This window comes from Python bivittatus, unplaced genomic scaffold (assembly GCF_059951505.1).
Source record: "Python bivittatus isolate LINGU-HERP-01145 unplaced genomic scaffold, Pbiv_v1 ctg000020_np1212, whole genome shotgun sequence".
Classification (NCBI taxonomy): Eukaryota; Metazoa; Chordata; class Lepidosauria; order Squamata; family Pythonidae; genus Python; species Python bivittatus.
This window is the reverse complement of record NW_028277030.1, coordinates 118,108,465-118,125,140: the sequence shown is the minus strand read 5'-3', so window position 1 is coordinate 118,125,140 and position 16,676 is coordinate 118,108,465. Positions and strand designations below refer to the sequence as shown.

The window sequence follows — 16,676 nt, the reverse complement described above, 5'->3', positions numbered from 1 at the left end:
TGAATAAAGATAACCCTTTCACACACATTTTGTGGGCTTTTAATTTTAAAATATTTGGGGGAGCAGGAGCAGCATTCAAAGAACTAGATGTATGCTTAATTAAGCCAATATTGAGATGATGATAATGATAATAATGATAATGATGATGATGATGATGATGATAATAATAATAATAATAATTCAGAAGGGATATCCCACCATAAGGCAATTTTATTTATTTTTTTCATAGAAATAGGGAAAAAGAAAAACCAGAGGATTTTATACAATGATCTTTAGCAGCAAATGCTACAATCTAGGGCCTCTGGTCCTTTCATCAATTATATGCATGAGTAATTTAGTTTCACCATTCAGCCTCAGTGCATAAATGTTTGCAGGATCGTGTTCTTAAGACCCCTTCAATTAAACCCTTACGGGATAATAGCCTGCATTTGAGACACTAGCTTGTACTGACATGACAGATGGGGAAAAGAAACAAACAATAATAATTAGTTGTTCATTTTGATATACTTGTTATCTACTCAGACAGGAAAAAAAAGAGTGAAACAATAATTTCCAGGGTCATTACGTAAAAGTTAGCAAATATATCTATTTGTCATATTCTTGAATACTTTTGTAATGATGTGTGAAGGTTCATACACATGGGTGCTTTTTGTGTTTTTTCTACTACTTGATTTTTTACTAAATACATATGGTATGTGTACCTATGAGACACACACTGCTGATAAACCCATCCATCTCTACATTTTTACCATTTCTGAGCAGAAATTCCATGCAGTAAGCATCTCAATGTGAAATCCATAACATCCATAAAAGGAGATCTACCACTGAAATACTAGGATAAATGGCTGGTTTGCATTGCCCCTGGTCTTTATCCAACACTGAGAATAGACTGCTGTTTTATCAAAAGAGGAATAAATTGCTGTTATTGTGATGTTAGCCCATCACTTGGCATTGCAATTCAGGTTTTTGTGAGAAAGAAATGTATGATCTAACTGCGATTTGACCTGTGCCTTCTGTGATCCATATAGGTGCTCTAATGGAGCATAAAAAGTGTGGAATACAAGGACATGCAAACTGGTGGTAAAGAAATGCATTTGAGAGAAAGATGGAAGGGCATGGGAGTTTGTGTGCAACTTGTTAAATCAGAGAAGAGAAGCAACAATTCAGAGGTAATTATTTTATTTTCATATACTGTGCCAATGAAGCACACAGTGAAGCATATTACTATTTAAATTTTTCCAGAGGCTTTTTAAAAATAGTTTTTGTAAAAAAATGAGATGCCAAAAAAGCGTTTCTTAAACCAACAAGAAAACAAATCCAAACAGTTTTGTCTTAGGCTTTGAAAGGCATGCATTGCTTCTGGGAGAAAAATGTTAATGAAATGGTGTGGGCTATGCTGGATGTTTGGACGTATTTTTGGGGAGTGAGGGAGCAAAGGAAAACCCAAGATTTCTGAGACAAGGACCTGTTTTTAACAGAAAGTCTAGGGAACAGTTGCAGTTAGATTTCAGGACTGATAAAGACTCACTTTTCATTCATAGTCAGAGCACTCTTCTTGTACCTAAACAGATAATAAGTACTCAGCACACTCCCCCTTCTTGACACAACACACTGAGACTAATCACACATAATTGGAGAGGAGGGGCAGAGGGCTGGCCAACGCATTGTGTCCAGAGGACAAATGGTCAGTTTATGAGGCTTTGGTTTGAAGCAATAATTTCTAATACATCTAGTGAGAGAGGACGAAATGCCCCCCCCAAAAAACAAAAACCCAACCTCACCCCAAACCCCAAATCCTATTGTCAAAAAAAAATTAAAAAAATAAACAAACTGAGTTTGAAGCATTTCACTCTGAAAAGAAGAAAACCCAAAAGGTAATTTTCAAAAATAGCCCAAGGGGTAATAGTAAAATAAAATGAAGCCTTTGTAGAATATGATATGATCTCAAGTGTTGAACATTTATCAGTATCTTTTTCTTCACTTACTTGAACAATAAATCCTTTAGCATTTTGCAGTCGATCAAACATAGCCACAGAACACATTCTTCCAGATGCAACAGAAAAAACATTTTTTGTCACAATGAAGAAATCATGTGCGAAATGACAGCCACAAAGGAAGGAAAATGGAGCTCTTAAGACTTTAGTATTATCAAGCTCTCTTTTTAATAGAGTGGACACAAAAGTTCCAAGAATGATCTACTATGCATTGGTCTGAATTTACTTTTCCCAAGAAATTATTATGTACAATTCATTTTGTAATAAAAATATATTCTTCCCATATTCTATCCTTTGGTTAAAACAAGAAAAAATGGGTAGTGGAGGTTTGGATCATAAATATCTTTTTCTTCTTTTTTCAGCTGCAAATAAAGAAACAGAAAGCAACAGTTTAATGACAGAAACAAAATCTTTGTTGCTGAGTCTGATTTTTTTTTTTTTTTAGGTGAGTGGGTATCAAAAGGGAAAGTAAACATTATTTGGCATAACTTTTATTTTCATTTTTTATAACTGCACATCAAAATTGCTGATGAGAAAAAGGCATGCAGTGGAGTAAATACTAGTCTGAAATGTACACATAAGTGAAAGCTAAACAGCCTCCTAAAGAATAAGGCTTTAAATCAATGATGGATGGAGCCCTAAGATCACCAACTACTAAAGGACTTCAGTAATAGTTTCGCATAGTAACTCAGACGTACCTCTCTGAATACAGAATCAGTGCAGCACATTCTTAGCAATACGAATAAAGGCTACGTGAGCCTCCATAGCTCAGTGCAATGTAACATGTGCTCATTCTTAAAATGAGTACTCATTTAGGCAGTTCTCCAGTAAGGGTTTATTTACCAAGTGGTTAACTTGGGCATATATTTTCTATAGGCATAAACCACTGAATTCAAGAAGCTATCCAAATGAAAATGGAGTCATCTTAACATTTAAAAAGACTTCACTGAAGCAATTTTTGGGTGTGTGTGCGTGGAGAGAGAGAGAGAAAGCCTACACAAAACTGAATAAGAGGCAAAGAATATGAAATTGTGCTCCTTTTTCTTTAATATGTAATATTTAATATATAATATTCTAGTGTACATGTGTGTGTACTAGAATATTATATATTCTAAATGGCTTTTGGCATTTCTTTTTTGTCATTATATAAACAGGAATTTCCCATATCCTATTCTCTAATTCTAAGGAATAATTTACCATTTATGAGCAGTGCAACTTTTCCCAATAACAGTCATTAATTTCTTCAAATTCTCAGCCACCTTAAAAATGTCAGTTTGGTTCTCTTTAACATTAACACGAAGAGTCCTGTGTGAATAAAATGTCTCATTCATTTTATAATAATATGCAGTATTTTAAATAATATCGAACTCATTGTTCGAGTAATGTTATTTCTTAGCAGCCAATGCACTCTATTTTAAAAATGGCATTGCAAATACGAAAATATTGGTTAATACAAGAAATGAACTGTTTTTTGTTTTTTTTTTTTGGAGGAGGGTGGCATGAATTTTCATGGGACACATTCCAAATGATCTCTTGAAGGACCAAAAAACACTCCATTGTTATAAATGCTGATGATGATAATAATGAACAAACACTTCCTTTTTTAAAAAAAAAGTAAACAAAATAATTGCCAGTTAAAAGTTTTCTTCAATTGCATCTTGAGGTCTGTTTTTTAGAAAGGAAACTTCATTTCCTTGAGGAATAAACTTCAAGTGGCCATTCCTATTGCTCATAATCCTCTCTTCCCTTGTGTGTCTTGGGTCAGCAGCTTCACTAACCTACATCCAGAAATAATATCTTGTAAGCCCATAAGAAAAAGAACGTTCTTGTTTAGGAATGCAGCAGATCTGGCCTGCCCCGTGTCTCTTTTAACCTGAATTCTCTAGTGACCTCTGGTGGCCAGCCCCAAGGATCCATTACAGAGTTTAAGCGCAATCCAGACCCGGTTTCACCATTCCAGATTAGCAGGGGGATGTTAAACAAATAAATGCCACAAAGGCATGTATTACTGCAACCTGTTATCCAATCGTAAGTGCATTGGAAACATAACATTATTGAACTCATATATGCATACACAGAGGCATTTGTAAACAGTGCATATGCTTCAGTCCAGAATATTATGTAGAGTGTTATTGCGCACATCATGGTTGCACTTCTGAGCCCAATTAATTATTGTAATTTTATGAAATGGGGGAAAAAAACCCTTGTAAACCCGCCCTTTGAATCGCATGAACAACTAAAAGCAGATTGTGAATAAAACAATTTTTCAATTTTGGAGGCAAGAAGAGGGAGGAGAGCAAGAGAGGCCTAGGAGAACTGAAATAAATTATATGGCTGCTCTTAGTAGCATTATGCTTTCCCTCCTAATTGGATGTAACACACTCAGACCCACGGGGTGAACAGCAGCAACGGGAGCGGAATTCATACTGTTTACCCTTTACAGTAGCCACAATTATCAACAGCACACCATACACATTATAAGCACTAGCCACTCGTAATGTGGTAGTTCAGATAGATAAGGAGAAAGGCAATACAACTGTTCTTTCCACATCACATCCTGGTCTCATACCAGAGCCTCAGCCTTTGCTTTTGTTTTGAAAAGCATCATGAGTTTGCTTTGTTCCTATTAAAACATGAATCTGTGGTACCCGCATGTTTATATTTTTATTACTCATTTCAGGAGAAGGGAAATATTGAATCTTGAACGAAACATACCCAGTTTGCAACATATGTTTGACAAAGGAGCATAACCTGTGTCTGCTTATGTTTTTTTTTTTTTTAATCATATATTAATTATTCAGAAAATATTCCAGAAGTTAGTGGGAGAGTGATGTGCTGTGAAACCCAGCCTCAGAAGAGGATGGACACCCCTGTGATGTGTCTGTAGCTTTTAAACAAAAGCGCGAGCACAAGGTATAGGCCCAGTTTTGATTACAGGCTTGTTTTTTAAACGGAAATAAAATTTCACAGCTAACAATGAGAGGTGAAAAGTTTAAGAGGCAAAGCTGTTCCTCCTGATCACTGCCTGTTAATCAGCTTCATGGGTGGTTGCCTAAATCTGTGGATTTTTTTTTTTTATTGTTGTTACTTGCGCTACTGTCAAGATTGTAACTAATTTTTCCCCCCCTTGTAAGAGGAGGGGTGAATAACTCGCCATGGAAGGCAGCTGTGGATGAGTGACATGAAGCACTAACACAGAGGGCAAAATTAAAATTCATGAATCTCTTCACAACCATTTGTGTAACAAGATTAAGACGGGACAGCAGAAAATAGCTGCATTATCAGGCTTCTTACAGTTCTCCAGCTGGTTACGCTCTATTCCAAAACAGTAGGGATAAGAGGATAACACGGAGCCGAAAGGAAAACGCCTCTCCTTCATTTGGGAGAAAATGCAGCCTAGGGAAAGATGAGGTTTGGACACACAACCAGAAAGCACGATCCTACTTAACAACCAAACTGTTCACATAAACCCAGAAAAAAAAATGAAGTTTCCAGTCAAAACTAGCAGTCCCGTAGTTGGAAAGCCCCTCTCTTTTTCTTGGAAGAAGAAAAAAGACAATTCCAAAAAGTAGGTATATCAGTTTAGGACAGTGCTTCTCAACCTTGGCAACTTTAAGATGTGTGGATTTCAACTCCCAGAATTCCCCAGCCACCATGCTGGCAGGGGACTTCTGGGAGTTGACGTCCACACCTTTTAAAGTCGCCAAGGTTGAGAAACAGTAGTTTAGGAGAAAACTAAGTAATGAGCTAGAAGGATGGGGAATATTTGCAACTGAGCTTGGGAAAAAAGTTTAATATCCAGCCACAAGAGCACACTAAGTTTGCAGTATCTCCATTTTCAACCAGTTCATCTCTGCCTGAGCCCTCTCCCATTCTTGCATGTTGCTGAACTACCTCAACTGCTGTATGCTATGTCATTTACTCTGTAATTGTTTGTATCACTCTGTCTCAATCCTCAAGAAGAGATGGTTCTTTTGTTTCAAGCTGCATTTGAAAATTTACTATATATAATTTACTGACCAAAATATACATCAATATCTACACTACACACTGCACAGTGACTCACAATGCAATCCTATACCCCTTACATGGAAGTAAAATGCACTAGATTCAGTGAGATTGTTCTAAATAAATAGGTGAAAAATCACACTATTAACATTTATGGGTAATGGACAACACAGAACAGACAATTTCCTTGCTCCCTCAGTTATTCTATTATGAAGGAACTGATCATTGAAGGATGTACCACTAGTAACTTTTCCTAACGAAATGTTAACGCATCCCCAAGTTGGAGGGGGGGCGCGATTAGAGAAAGTTGTCCAGGCCCCATGTTCTGATCCTAACCCTTTCTCAATTATTAACCCTTTTTTTTGCCATTTCAGATTTCCAGCCATATCTGGAGAACAAGTAACAATATCGCATGATTTGTGAATCACCAAGAATTTTTTGTGACTCCGACAGAATATAAATTTAATTAGTAAGATAAATAAGTTTACACACAATTCACTGACCTCTGAGCATAAAGTTTATAACTTAAATATGCCCATATAGTGGGGAGTGATGAGTACTATTTTTTCCTCGAAGGGTAGTATTCCATGACTCTGAAAAGACAAAGGGCCATGCAGAACGTCTGGCCGCATGTGAATGACACTGGATGGCTTAAGCCCGCTCTCTTACTCTGGGGGCTTGGTGACTGATCCAGCTATTTGTGATTAGGGGTTAATGGTGCCATCTGAGCACTGGATAGGATGTATCTCCTGACTGGCTGCTTTCTGTGGCTTCTTCTGCCATAAATAGCAGGTGTCTGCCTTTGTATGACCTACTTAACTATCAACAAGCAGCAATGCAGGGAGTTTGGGAGATAGGCTGCATGGGGTTTGAGGAGAGGGGTGGAAGCTAGCAGGAATGTTCATGAAAGCCCCACTTCATACAATTACTTCTGTGGTGCCACTATTTCAGAATAGCTTTGCTGACATTGATTTTGCTTTCTCTGAACAGTGAACATATTTGGGATTGATGTAGCTCATCAGAGCCTCTCCTACCACAGGAGAAACTGGGAACTGATGTAGCTCAATGGGCTGCATTTAATTTGGTGATCCACCAAATTAAATGCAGCCCATTATTAGTCATATAACACATGCTGCCAAGCCAATCCGTCTCCCCTTCTATTTTTGCTGTCTCAGAAATGCAGCAACACTCGGAATTTATCAACTGGCTATTCTATCGAGCTCCACCATATTGCCTTGCATTTTCTTCTAGCACCAAAGGGGATGGCTGTAGATTATTTTCTTTCCAATTCACAATGCATTTCTGTTCTAGTTTCTTGTGTAATTCCAAAAAACTATTTTTATAACACCATTCTATCCACCAGGCAACATTTAACGTAGATGGTACACAATTACTTTGTCATGATCCTTAAACATGGAGTTGATCAGAGGCGAATGAATGAAGTCTAGCATCATGACCCCAAACTGCCTGATGAAATTGTTTTCTATCTATCTATCCATCCCACAATCTACATTCAGGGTCTGCAATGTGAAATATTGTACAGCTGCTTTTGGTTACTGATTGTATGGTTTTAGACTATTAGAAGAGCTTGGAAAATTCTTCTGACAGACTTAATTCAATAAAAAAGCACCTCTTGAGCCTTTAACACAGGGCAGCACATTTCCAGCACCTGAACACATAGTAAAGCAAAAAGAAATAATTGCCCATTGCGAGGTCAGGCTGTGTGCCAGCTCCCTGTCTTCCCTTTGCCTTAGGGGCTGTTTAACATTGAAAAAAGAAAAGGAACTCATGTGAAGCTTAACATGATAGAGCCATGGTGATATCCTCTGCTAATTTTCTTGATCTCCCAAATCTAAGGAAAGCAGCAGTGAAGAATTAGCCTCTTACACAGGAAACTGAGCACCAAAAAAGGTTCTCTGTACTTCCATATTCCTTAGACCTGGAAACAGAAAGAAAGGCAAATGGGAACTGCTGTGTCTCTGGGATGTTGGGGTGTACAACTGGGAAGCAAAGGGAGAACTAAGGAAACTATTATAAGCCACCTTTCAATCAACATTGCACTGCCATGGATCAGGCAGCAGAAAACAAACAACAACAACAAAATCAAATAAATCCCCATTTATGCCTGAAATGTTAACAAGCATCCTAGACCCAGAATTTATTCTTGCAGACTGTCGGAAAGATTTTGCTCAACAGTGACCCAAGGCATCTCCCATCATCAACTTCATAGCAATTACCCATCCAGATGAATCATTCAGAAAACAGGAATTTGTGTAGTCCTTTCAACCCCATGAGAAATTTGAGAATATAGGTGGATAATCTGTGGACCACAGGTTTCATACAGCTCTTGAAGGCCTATTTTATTACTCTTTTGAGCCACCACTCTTGCTCCTGTACCCTGCCACAGCACTTCCAGCACTAAAATGCAGTTAACAGAGCCACTCAGATCTTAAGAATGTTTGTAGCCACTCTGACAGCAACTCTAGGAGGGCCCTATCTGTTGTCATTTCTTCCTCTTAAAGTAGCTGTAGACGTTGCCATTCTGACCCATAAGAGTTAGCAGCTACTCTGAAAAGGTTCTGGAAATTTTTTCAGTATGGTTGCCTGAAGAGAAAGTCTCAGGTCTTGAGACTACCTTTAGAATGGGATATGTAGTCTACCTTCCTTTTCTTAGGCTCTAAGACCAAAAGGTATGGATGAGCAACCCTACTTACCAGTCACTTTGCTGTTTTAACATCAGTGGTGGTAGCAAAGGAGCAAGATGGAATGGTTGAAGAGGGGAAATTGCTGTTGGTCCACCTCCTTTTAGATAGGGGAAGGATCAGAGGTACTTATTAGGTATTCTGGGAGAAAGTCAGACCATCCCAAGAGGGAATGTAAATGTGACTAGTGTGCTTACCTACCCTATGAGTACAGAGTAGTATATATGTAGACTATATAGAATATATAGACAAGGGAGCTATGTATTCATCTGCAGCCTCTGGATAACTCTGGATTTGTTTGTAACAGTGAAGAGGAGGCATCTGGCCTGCTACTTTTCAGTTATTCTCTCAAATCCTTAAGATTCCCAGGTTATTTGTGTGTTTATATGCTGTAGCTCTATAGTTTCTCAGTATGACACTTGGGGGGAAGATGCCCAAAACATTTTTAAAGAATCTGCTTACCCTATATCTCAGAATTTTCTGAACTTTCCAAGGAATTACCCTCTCTCTCCCAAAAGAAGTCCATATCTTTCAAGCTTAGTAAAGAATGATTATTTATTAACACCTAATTGTGTGGGTTAGTATCTAAGCAGTGCATTAACTAACTCTTTTCCCCAAGGCCAGAATACTTGCACAGCACAGCACTGAGCTGAAGGTAGAAGGAGTAAGCTAAGTACATCAAAGGGAAAGAGCACGTGGTCCTTTTTTGTGTAGTATATGAGTAACAGAGGGAGAGAAAGAGAGATTTTATTCTTACATCATTTCAGCTTATTATCCTGATATGGAATTTAAATCAGGTATTTCATTGCTTTTAATTCCAGCACAGTTTTTCTTTTTTAATTATTATTCTGTTCACTCATTAGGGCTTCCAGATCTGGGGTACAAAAATCTGGATGGCCAACGGATGGCAACACAGAAATGTTTAATTGGATTTTTGCAGCCCAGATTTGCTAGACCTACTTTCCACTAATTTCTCCTTTTATGTTCTTTTTACTTTTCATTCTTAATATTTATCTTTTCAGATTTCTATTTATTATTTACTCAGATCAGATCACATCTTTATTGTGATCAAAGATCAGAAGTTATTCACAACACAAATAATATATAGATGTGATAATTTCAGTTAGTGAGAAATAACTTACTAAGTTGAAAGTTTAAAATATGAATTATAAAATAAGTCAAAGAAATCAGCTGTTGTTATGTTTTCACTGCAGTCCGACAATAGATTGCAACCCTCCCTTTGTGTAAAGGCCTTCCTAGGCACAGCTGCCACCTGCTCCTGAAGCAGGAGCTGTGAGTCTAAAATAGACACCCAAATTATGCACCAGTCCCAAGGGAAAAGTGCAGCCCCATTCAGGACAAAAGATAGGACATCTCCAGTCCAATTATCCCACCCACTCGAACTTGTTGGGATTGACTTTGACCTTATTCCCTCCCATCCAGGCCCCCACAGCCTCCAGATACTGCGACAAGACCTTGGCAGCATCACCTGGTCAGCCTGGGGTCAAGATGTACAGCTGGATATCATCAGTATACTGAGGGTACCTGATCCAAGCTGATGGATAACCTCACCCAGTGGCTTCATGCAGATGTTAAATGGAAGGGACAAGAATGTTGAGTCCTGGAGCACTCCACACACCAGGGGCTCCAGGCTAATTTCTCCCCCACAGCCAACACTGACTGAACCTAGCCACAGAGGAAAGGAGGAGAACCACTGCAACGACCATGGCCCTCACCCCTAATCCTCCAAGTGGTCCAGAAGCATGTGATGGTTGATGTTATTAAAAGTCACTGAGAGATAACAGAGAATCAGGAGAGTTGCACTATCACAGTTCTGGCTCCATGAGAGGTGATCAATAACTGCAACTAATGCTGTCTCAGTACTGTGTTCTGGCCTAAAACCTGACTGGAAAAAACCTAGAAAATCAGTTTCTTCCAGTGCTCTCTGAAGCAGCAGCCTGACCACTTTCTTGATAACCTTTGAGAAGGGGAGGTACAGACTAGACAAAACCTATCCAGAACTGTGGGCCCAGCTAGAAGTTCTTGAGGAAGGGAGGACAACTGCCTCCCTCAGCAAAGCAGGCACTACTGCATGGACCCCTCCCCACATGTCACTTCAAACGTGGCCTTCACAAACAAGGAGGGGCATAGATCTAACAAACAGGTGGCCAGGTTAGCAGAGCTGAGGATCTTATCCATCTGCTCAGGAGTTACATGCTCAATCTTGTCCCAGCTAACCATAGAGAACCCCCCACACACCCCCAATCCCCCCCTTCCCCCCCTCAGATCTCTATAAATACCCACAAAAGGGTCACATCACCCTGGGCACAGAGAGAACTGCTCCTGTCTGTGCTCCTGCACTCTGAAGATGCCGGTCACAGGTGCTGGGGAAACGTTAGGAAACAAAACTTCAAGAACACAGCCACACAGCCCGGAAGACCCACACCAGCCATCGTATGCCGGCCGTGAAAGCCTTCGACAATACATTGAACGCCTCTATGGGGAGGAAACGTTCTGACAGACATGGAGACTAGGAACACTCCAGAACAAAAAAGCACACCTACTATGCTCCTTAACCTTCCTACTACGATGCAGAGACACTGGGACCATCCCAGCTTTTCTCAGAATGAAAAGGACTCTCAAATCTCCATAAGCTAACCGCATTTATGACCGACTTGAACAAGCCCTCCTACGTGAGAGAATACACACAACCTGCAGAAAACTTGCCATCACAGACAAAGAACTATTTGACACACACATCAGCATCAGTCAGAAAATGAGAAGCCAGGACTGGGACAAGATTGACACCCTAACCTACAGGAAAATGGAAAAGGATATCATTGACCACACAACCAGGCAAAAGCAAAAGTTTAACAAATGCCAAAACAGTCAACCAAAACCGGCACTGGATCCCGCCCGCATTGTCATCAATTTGACGGAACGCCAACTCGCGCCAGAAGAAACCGCCATCCTAGCCAAGGGAGGAAACTTCGCAATCACACCCCCCAGAATTCCTGTGGAAGATATCGCCAGTGTGGAATCAGCCATCCGCCACCGTCCTGAAGAGGAAGCAGAGGAAATAAGGGGTGAGATAGCAAGGATCCTATGGAGAGCAAAGCCTCCCACCAGCAACATAACGAGGAAAGAGAGAAATGCCCTAGAAACCCTCAATTCGGACCCCGACATCATCATCCTACCGGCTGACAAGGGCAACGCCACAGTAATTATGAAAACAGATGAATACAAAGACAAAGTTAGAGAACTACTAGACCCCACCACATACAGAAAACTAAAACGGGATCCAACCAGCAAAATCATGAAACAAACCAACACCCTGACAAGGAGCTCCTCCCTTCACCCCAATGTACTTCAACGCATATGCAAGACAGAAGCCCTTACACCCAGACTATACGGACTCCCCAAAATCCACAAAGACTCAATCCCACTCAGACCCATCGTAAGCGCTTTTGGCTCCCTGACATACGAATTATCCAAACATCTGGCCACCCTTCTACAGACCCACGTTGGACAGACTCCAGCCCACATCAGAGACTCAGGACATTTCATCGACAAAATCAGCACTCTGAAACTCAACCCCACGGACAAACTGGTCAGCTTTGACATGGTCTCCCTGTTCACCAAGGTACCAGTGAGGGACACCCTGGCACTCATCAAACAGATCTTCCCAGAAGACATAACAGCCTTATTTCAGCACTGCCTAACAACCACTTACTTCCTATGGGATAATGAGTACTACGAACAGATGGACGGTGTCGCCATGGGAAGCCCCCTGAGCCCAGTCGTAGCAAATTTCTACATGGAACATTTTGAAAAACGGGCTTTAGAAACCGCACCCGCTACCCCAACAGTCTGGTTCCGATTTGTGGATGCCACCTTTGCAATTTGGAGTCAGGATGAAGAAGACCTAGAGAAGTTCCTGAACCACCTAAACAGCATCCACCCCAATATACAATTCACCATGGAAAAAGAAGTGGACGGCCAACTTCCATTTCTAGACACGTTGGTCATACGCAAACCAGACCTCAAATTAGGACACAAAGTCTACAGAAAACCCACCCACACAGACCGGTACCTACACAAAAACTCCAACCACCACCCACGTCAGAAAAGAGACATTATCAAAAGCCTCATGGATCGTGCCAATCGGATCTGCGAAACCCAATTCCTAAACTCTGAACTTAACCACCTTAATTGGGTCCTACAAGCAAATGGCTACTCCAAAAATGAAATAAAAAGAGCCATCAAACCAAGAAAGCAACATGCGACTGAAGAAGAAAAACAGCCACCCACCCACCAACAAAATATTTCTGCCCTATATCAAAGGGGTCACAGACCGCATGGGAAAACTGATGGAAAAACACAATTTCCAAACAATCTTCAGACCCACCAGAAAAGTACAAGAAGTGCTAAAATCAGCAAAAGACAAAAGGGATCCCATCACCGCTGCAGGAGTATACCGCATACCATGCAGTTGCGGGCAAGTATACATCGGGACCACAAAATGCAGCATCCATACCAGGATAAAAGAACACGAAAGGCACTGCAGACTACAGCAACCAGAAAAATCTGCAGTAGCTGAACATGCTCTCAAGCACACTGGACACAAAATCCTATTTGAAAACACAGAGATACTGGACAACATCAACAGCCACTATACCAGGCTATACCGGGAAGCCATTGAGATTCACAAACACCAGCACAGTTTCAATAAAAAAGAGGAGAGTCTAAAAATCAACAAAACCTGGCTACCAATCCTGAAAAATACAGCCTGCAAAAGGTCAACGAACTCAGCTCAACCACCAGGACATGTGAACAGTTCACACAATTAACTTGCTAATCACCCCCAGCAGCCCCTCGTTAACAATTCAATAGAAGAAAAAACTCTGCCTAATCCCCAGGAAGATACACACAGATGCTGACACCCAAACAAGCAGCCACTCAGTAACTCAACCCCCCCACCCCCCAATCCCCCCCTTCCCCCCCCTCAGATCTCTATAAATACCCACAAAAGGGTCACATCACCCTGGGCACAGAGAGAACTGCTCCTGTCTGTGCTCCTGCACTCTGAAGATGCCGGTCACAGGTGCTGGCGAAACGTTAGGAAACAAAACTTCAAGAACACGGCCACACAGCCCGGAAGACCCACACCAGCTAACTATAGAGACATTGCTTCTGCTCCTCAACAGGACATACTCAATGAGAGTTCAACTTCAAATGAATCTGAATGACTTTATCCACCAGATGTCTACAATATTCCTCCCAGTGGCCTTGCAGGTGGTCCTGTGGCTTCTCTCCTCCTGCAAATAAACAAGTCAGTCTAAAAAGGGCTATTGGACAGCTATCTGTGGGTGTGATAAGAGCAGAAAAAAAGCTACCTTTTGTTGCTGTTATCACTATGATGTAATCCTAAAATGGGCTATTATTTGTATTTGGTTAGATTCACTCTTCATCTTCCTCCAACAGCACTCTGAGCATCTCTTCTGGTATTTCATGTTCTGAAATTTGTCAGAAAAACAAGGAACATCCTGGGATTGATGCACAGCGAGAGGCCACATAGGAGCAATCTGGTCTAAGGTCCTCATTACATTCTTATTCTAAGCAGCAATCAAGGCCTCAATTAAACTGCCTATTAGATCCTTGTGTGGGGGGGACCCCTCTGGAACCCCTCAGGGTCCATTAGTCACGTGGGGCAGACTGTTCTAATAGATCCTCCCACCCAGGGGCGGGGGGAGCTCATCAGCAAGCTGACAAGCAGTCAGGGAGTGATCTGCCCATGGCAATGAACTGATGGTAAAGTCTTCCATTCCCAGATTATGTTGCAATTACACTAAGACAAAAACCAGATCTCTAGTGTTTCATGTTCTTGATGACTTGGGTCAGGTCCATAGTTGCTATGGTGATCATGAACTTCTGAGCTGTCCCAGACTCAGTACCACCTGGACGGAGGTTGAAGTCACCAAGAATTCTAAGCCTTGGGACTCAATTGCTAACCTGACAATGGAATCTAGAAGCTCAGGCAAGGATGGCTTCCCCTGAAAGCCATCATGTCCTTATGGATGACAACTGGTACCCCACTGCTCCTTCTCTGGATTCATGGCCAGTGCCAGACTCAAAATCCAGGCATAACTCTGAGGAGAGAACTTTCTCCGCTGCACCTAGTCAAGCCTTCGTTATACATGCCGGGTCAGCTGCCTCACCTACAGTTAGGTCATGGATAAGGATGGTCTTATTACCTGGCATTCAGAATCAGCAGCCAGAGCCCATGCATATAATTGCACCCAATGGAGGACAAAATATATGTGTGTAAACACATACAAGAAAAGAATGCCTTTCTGCTTGGCTTCTGCCCTTAGTGCCATCCGCTGTTAGCTACTTTATTTTCTGCCCACTGATCCTCAGCCACCTTTCTTCTAATTCATGAGGAAGCACCACATATGGTCTCCAGGACCAAAGGAGTTGCCCCATCATATTCCAAACTCTTTTTAATATATTACTGAGAGTTATGGGATAAAGAGGCATACAAAAGGACAGTGGAATATAAATCTGGAAGCTCCAATTCTTGCTCTTTAGAAAGCAAGGAAGTTTGGATAAGAGGTGAAGCCAAGAAAGATTTCCTCACTGCTATATATATTGTCTAATCTGGGAGATACTTGGATATGACATGATAAACCTTTGCTGGATTAAACAATGGTTTCTTAGGTAATACCCACTCGCAACTGATATATTTTTTTGAACCTAGAATTTCTTTTTAACTATTATGCCTAATAGCCATTGATGGGTTTTACTGGATTTTCCTTTAGATCTATATAAGTTAGCAGCCTTTATTACATCTTCTGGAAGTAAATTTCATAAGTGAAGTTTTTTTTCCCTTTTGTTTGTTCTAAAATTGTGGTAGGGGGGTGTAGTGGGTTTTGTATTTGGGGTTTTTATTTCTGTAAGCAGCCCGGAGTCACCATGAGTGAGTTGGGTAGCCATATAAATTGCTGAAATAAAGAAATAAACTCAAGTTACAGCATGGTTTTCCAAGTTTAACTTGGCCATGGCTTACTTAATTAACCCACAGATCTGGGCTTGTATGACATGCTGAACCACTAGCTAATCTACAACTGCTAGGCTAAAATGTGGTTGGTCAGTTTGTGTCCAGTGTGTTTTGTGAATGCCAAGAGATGTCTAGAGCACCACTGGCAGAAAACAGTGGTGACCAAGTCTGACCAAACACGGGTTAGAGCTGCTATTAAGGCCTATATTGTGGTGGTAAGGGCAGCGAAACACCATTATATTTCTGCCCTTATTGTATCCGCAGAGTGTCACCTGAAGGCCCTGTTCAGGGTCACCCAGTCCCTCCTGGGTAAGGAGGGTTCAGAGGACCACCTACAGGGTCACGCAGAGGAATTTGCTGAACACCTGTCAGATAAAATTGCTCGGATCCGTTCCCAGTTGGAGGCTAAGCATGATGCAGGTCCAGTGGAGATGCCCAGGGAGCGGGCTTACCCAGTTAAGGAATCGTTTGATCCTGTTGGACCTGAGGAAGTGGAAAGGGTCCTTGGGGCTGTTAGTGCGGCTACCTGTGCTTTAGATCCTTGTCCCTCCTGGCTGATTAAAGCCATCAGAGAGGTGACATTGGGGTAGGTACTGGTGGTGGTTAATTCATCCTTGCAGGAGGGGGTGTTCCTGATGCCTTTTAAAGAGGCTGGTCCACTGTCTCCTCAAGAAATCATCATTATATTCCACCCTTTTGAAGAACTTTTGTCCTTCCCTTTTTAGGAAAGGTTGTGGAAAAAGTGGTCACGTGACAGCTTCAGAGGATCCCGGAGGAAATGGATTATCTGGACCCCTAACAGTCAGGTTTCAGGCCTGGTTATGGGACCAAAACAGCATTGGTCACACTTCTAGATGACCTCTGGAGAGAGCAGCATGGGGATAGTGCATCCATCCTTGCTCTTCTTGACCT

General features: G+C 41.3%; 1 protein-coding gene across 4 annotated transcripts in view; it reads right to left on the bottom strand.

Moving 5' to 3' along the window:
- Window positions 1-211: 211 nt before the first annotated feature.
- Window positions 212-16,676, bottom strand: part of CAMKMT (calmodulin-lysine N-methyltransferase) — a 331,308-nt gene continuing 314,843 nt past the window's right edge. Inside the window, exons 11-12 of one of the 4 annotated variants that reach the window (XR_015797399.1) lie at window positions 3,192-3,299; window positions 212-2,356 (exon numbers count right to left, since the gene is read on the bottom strand). Coding sequence is in view for 3 of the 4 variants with exons in the window: in XM_088147696.1 (XP_088003822.1) it covers window positions 14,119-14,220 (102 nt within the window). In the remaining variant the exon portion in view is untranslated. Of the gene's footprint in view, window positions 2,357-3,191; window positions 3,300-14,100; window positions 14,221-16,676 lie in introns of all 4 variants that reach the window. The other 3 variants (XM_088147696.1, XM_088147718.1, XM_088147704.1) reach the window with 3 other exon arrangements.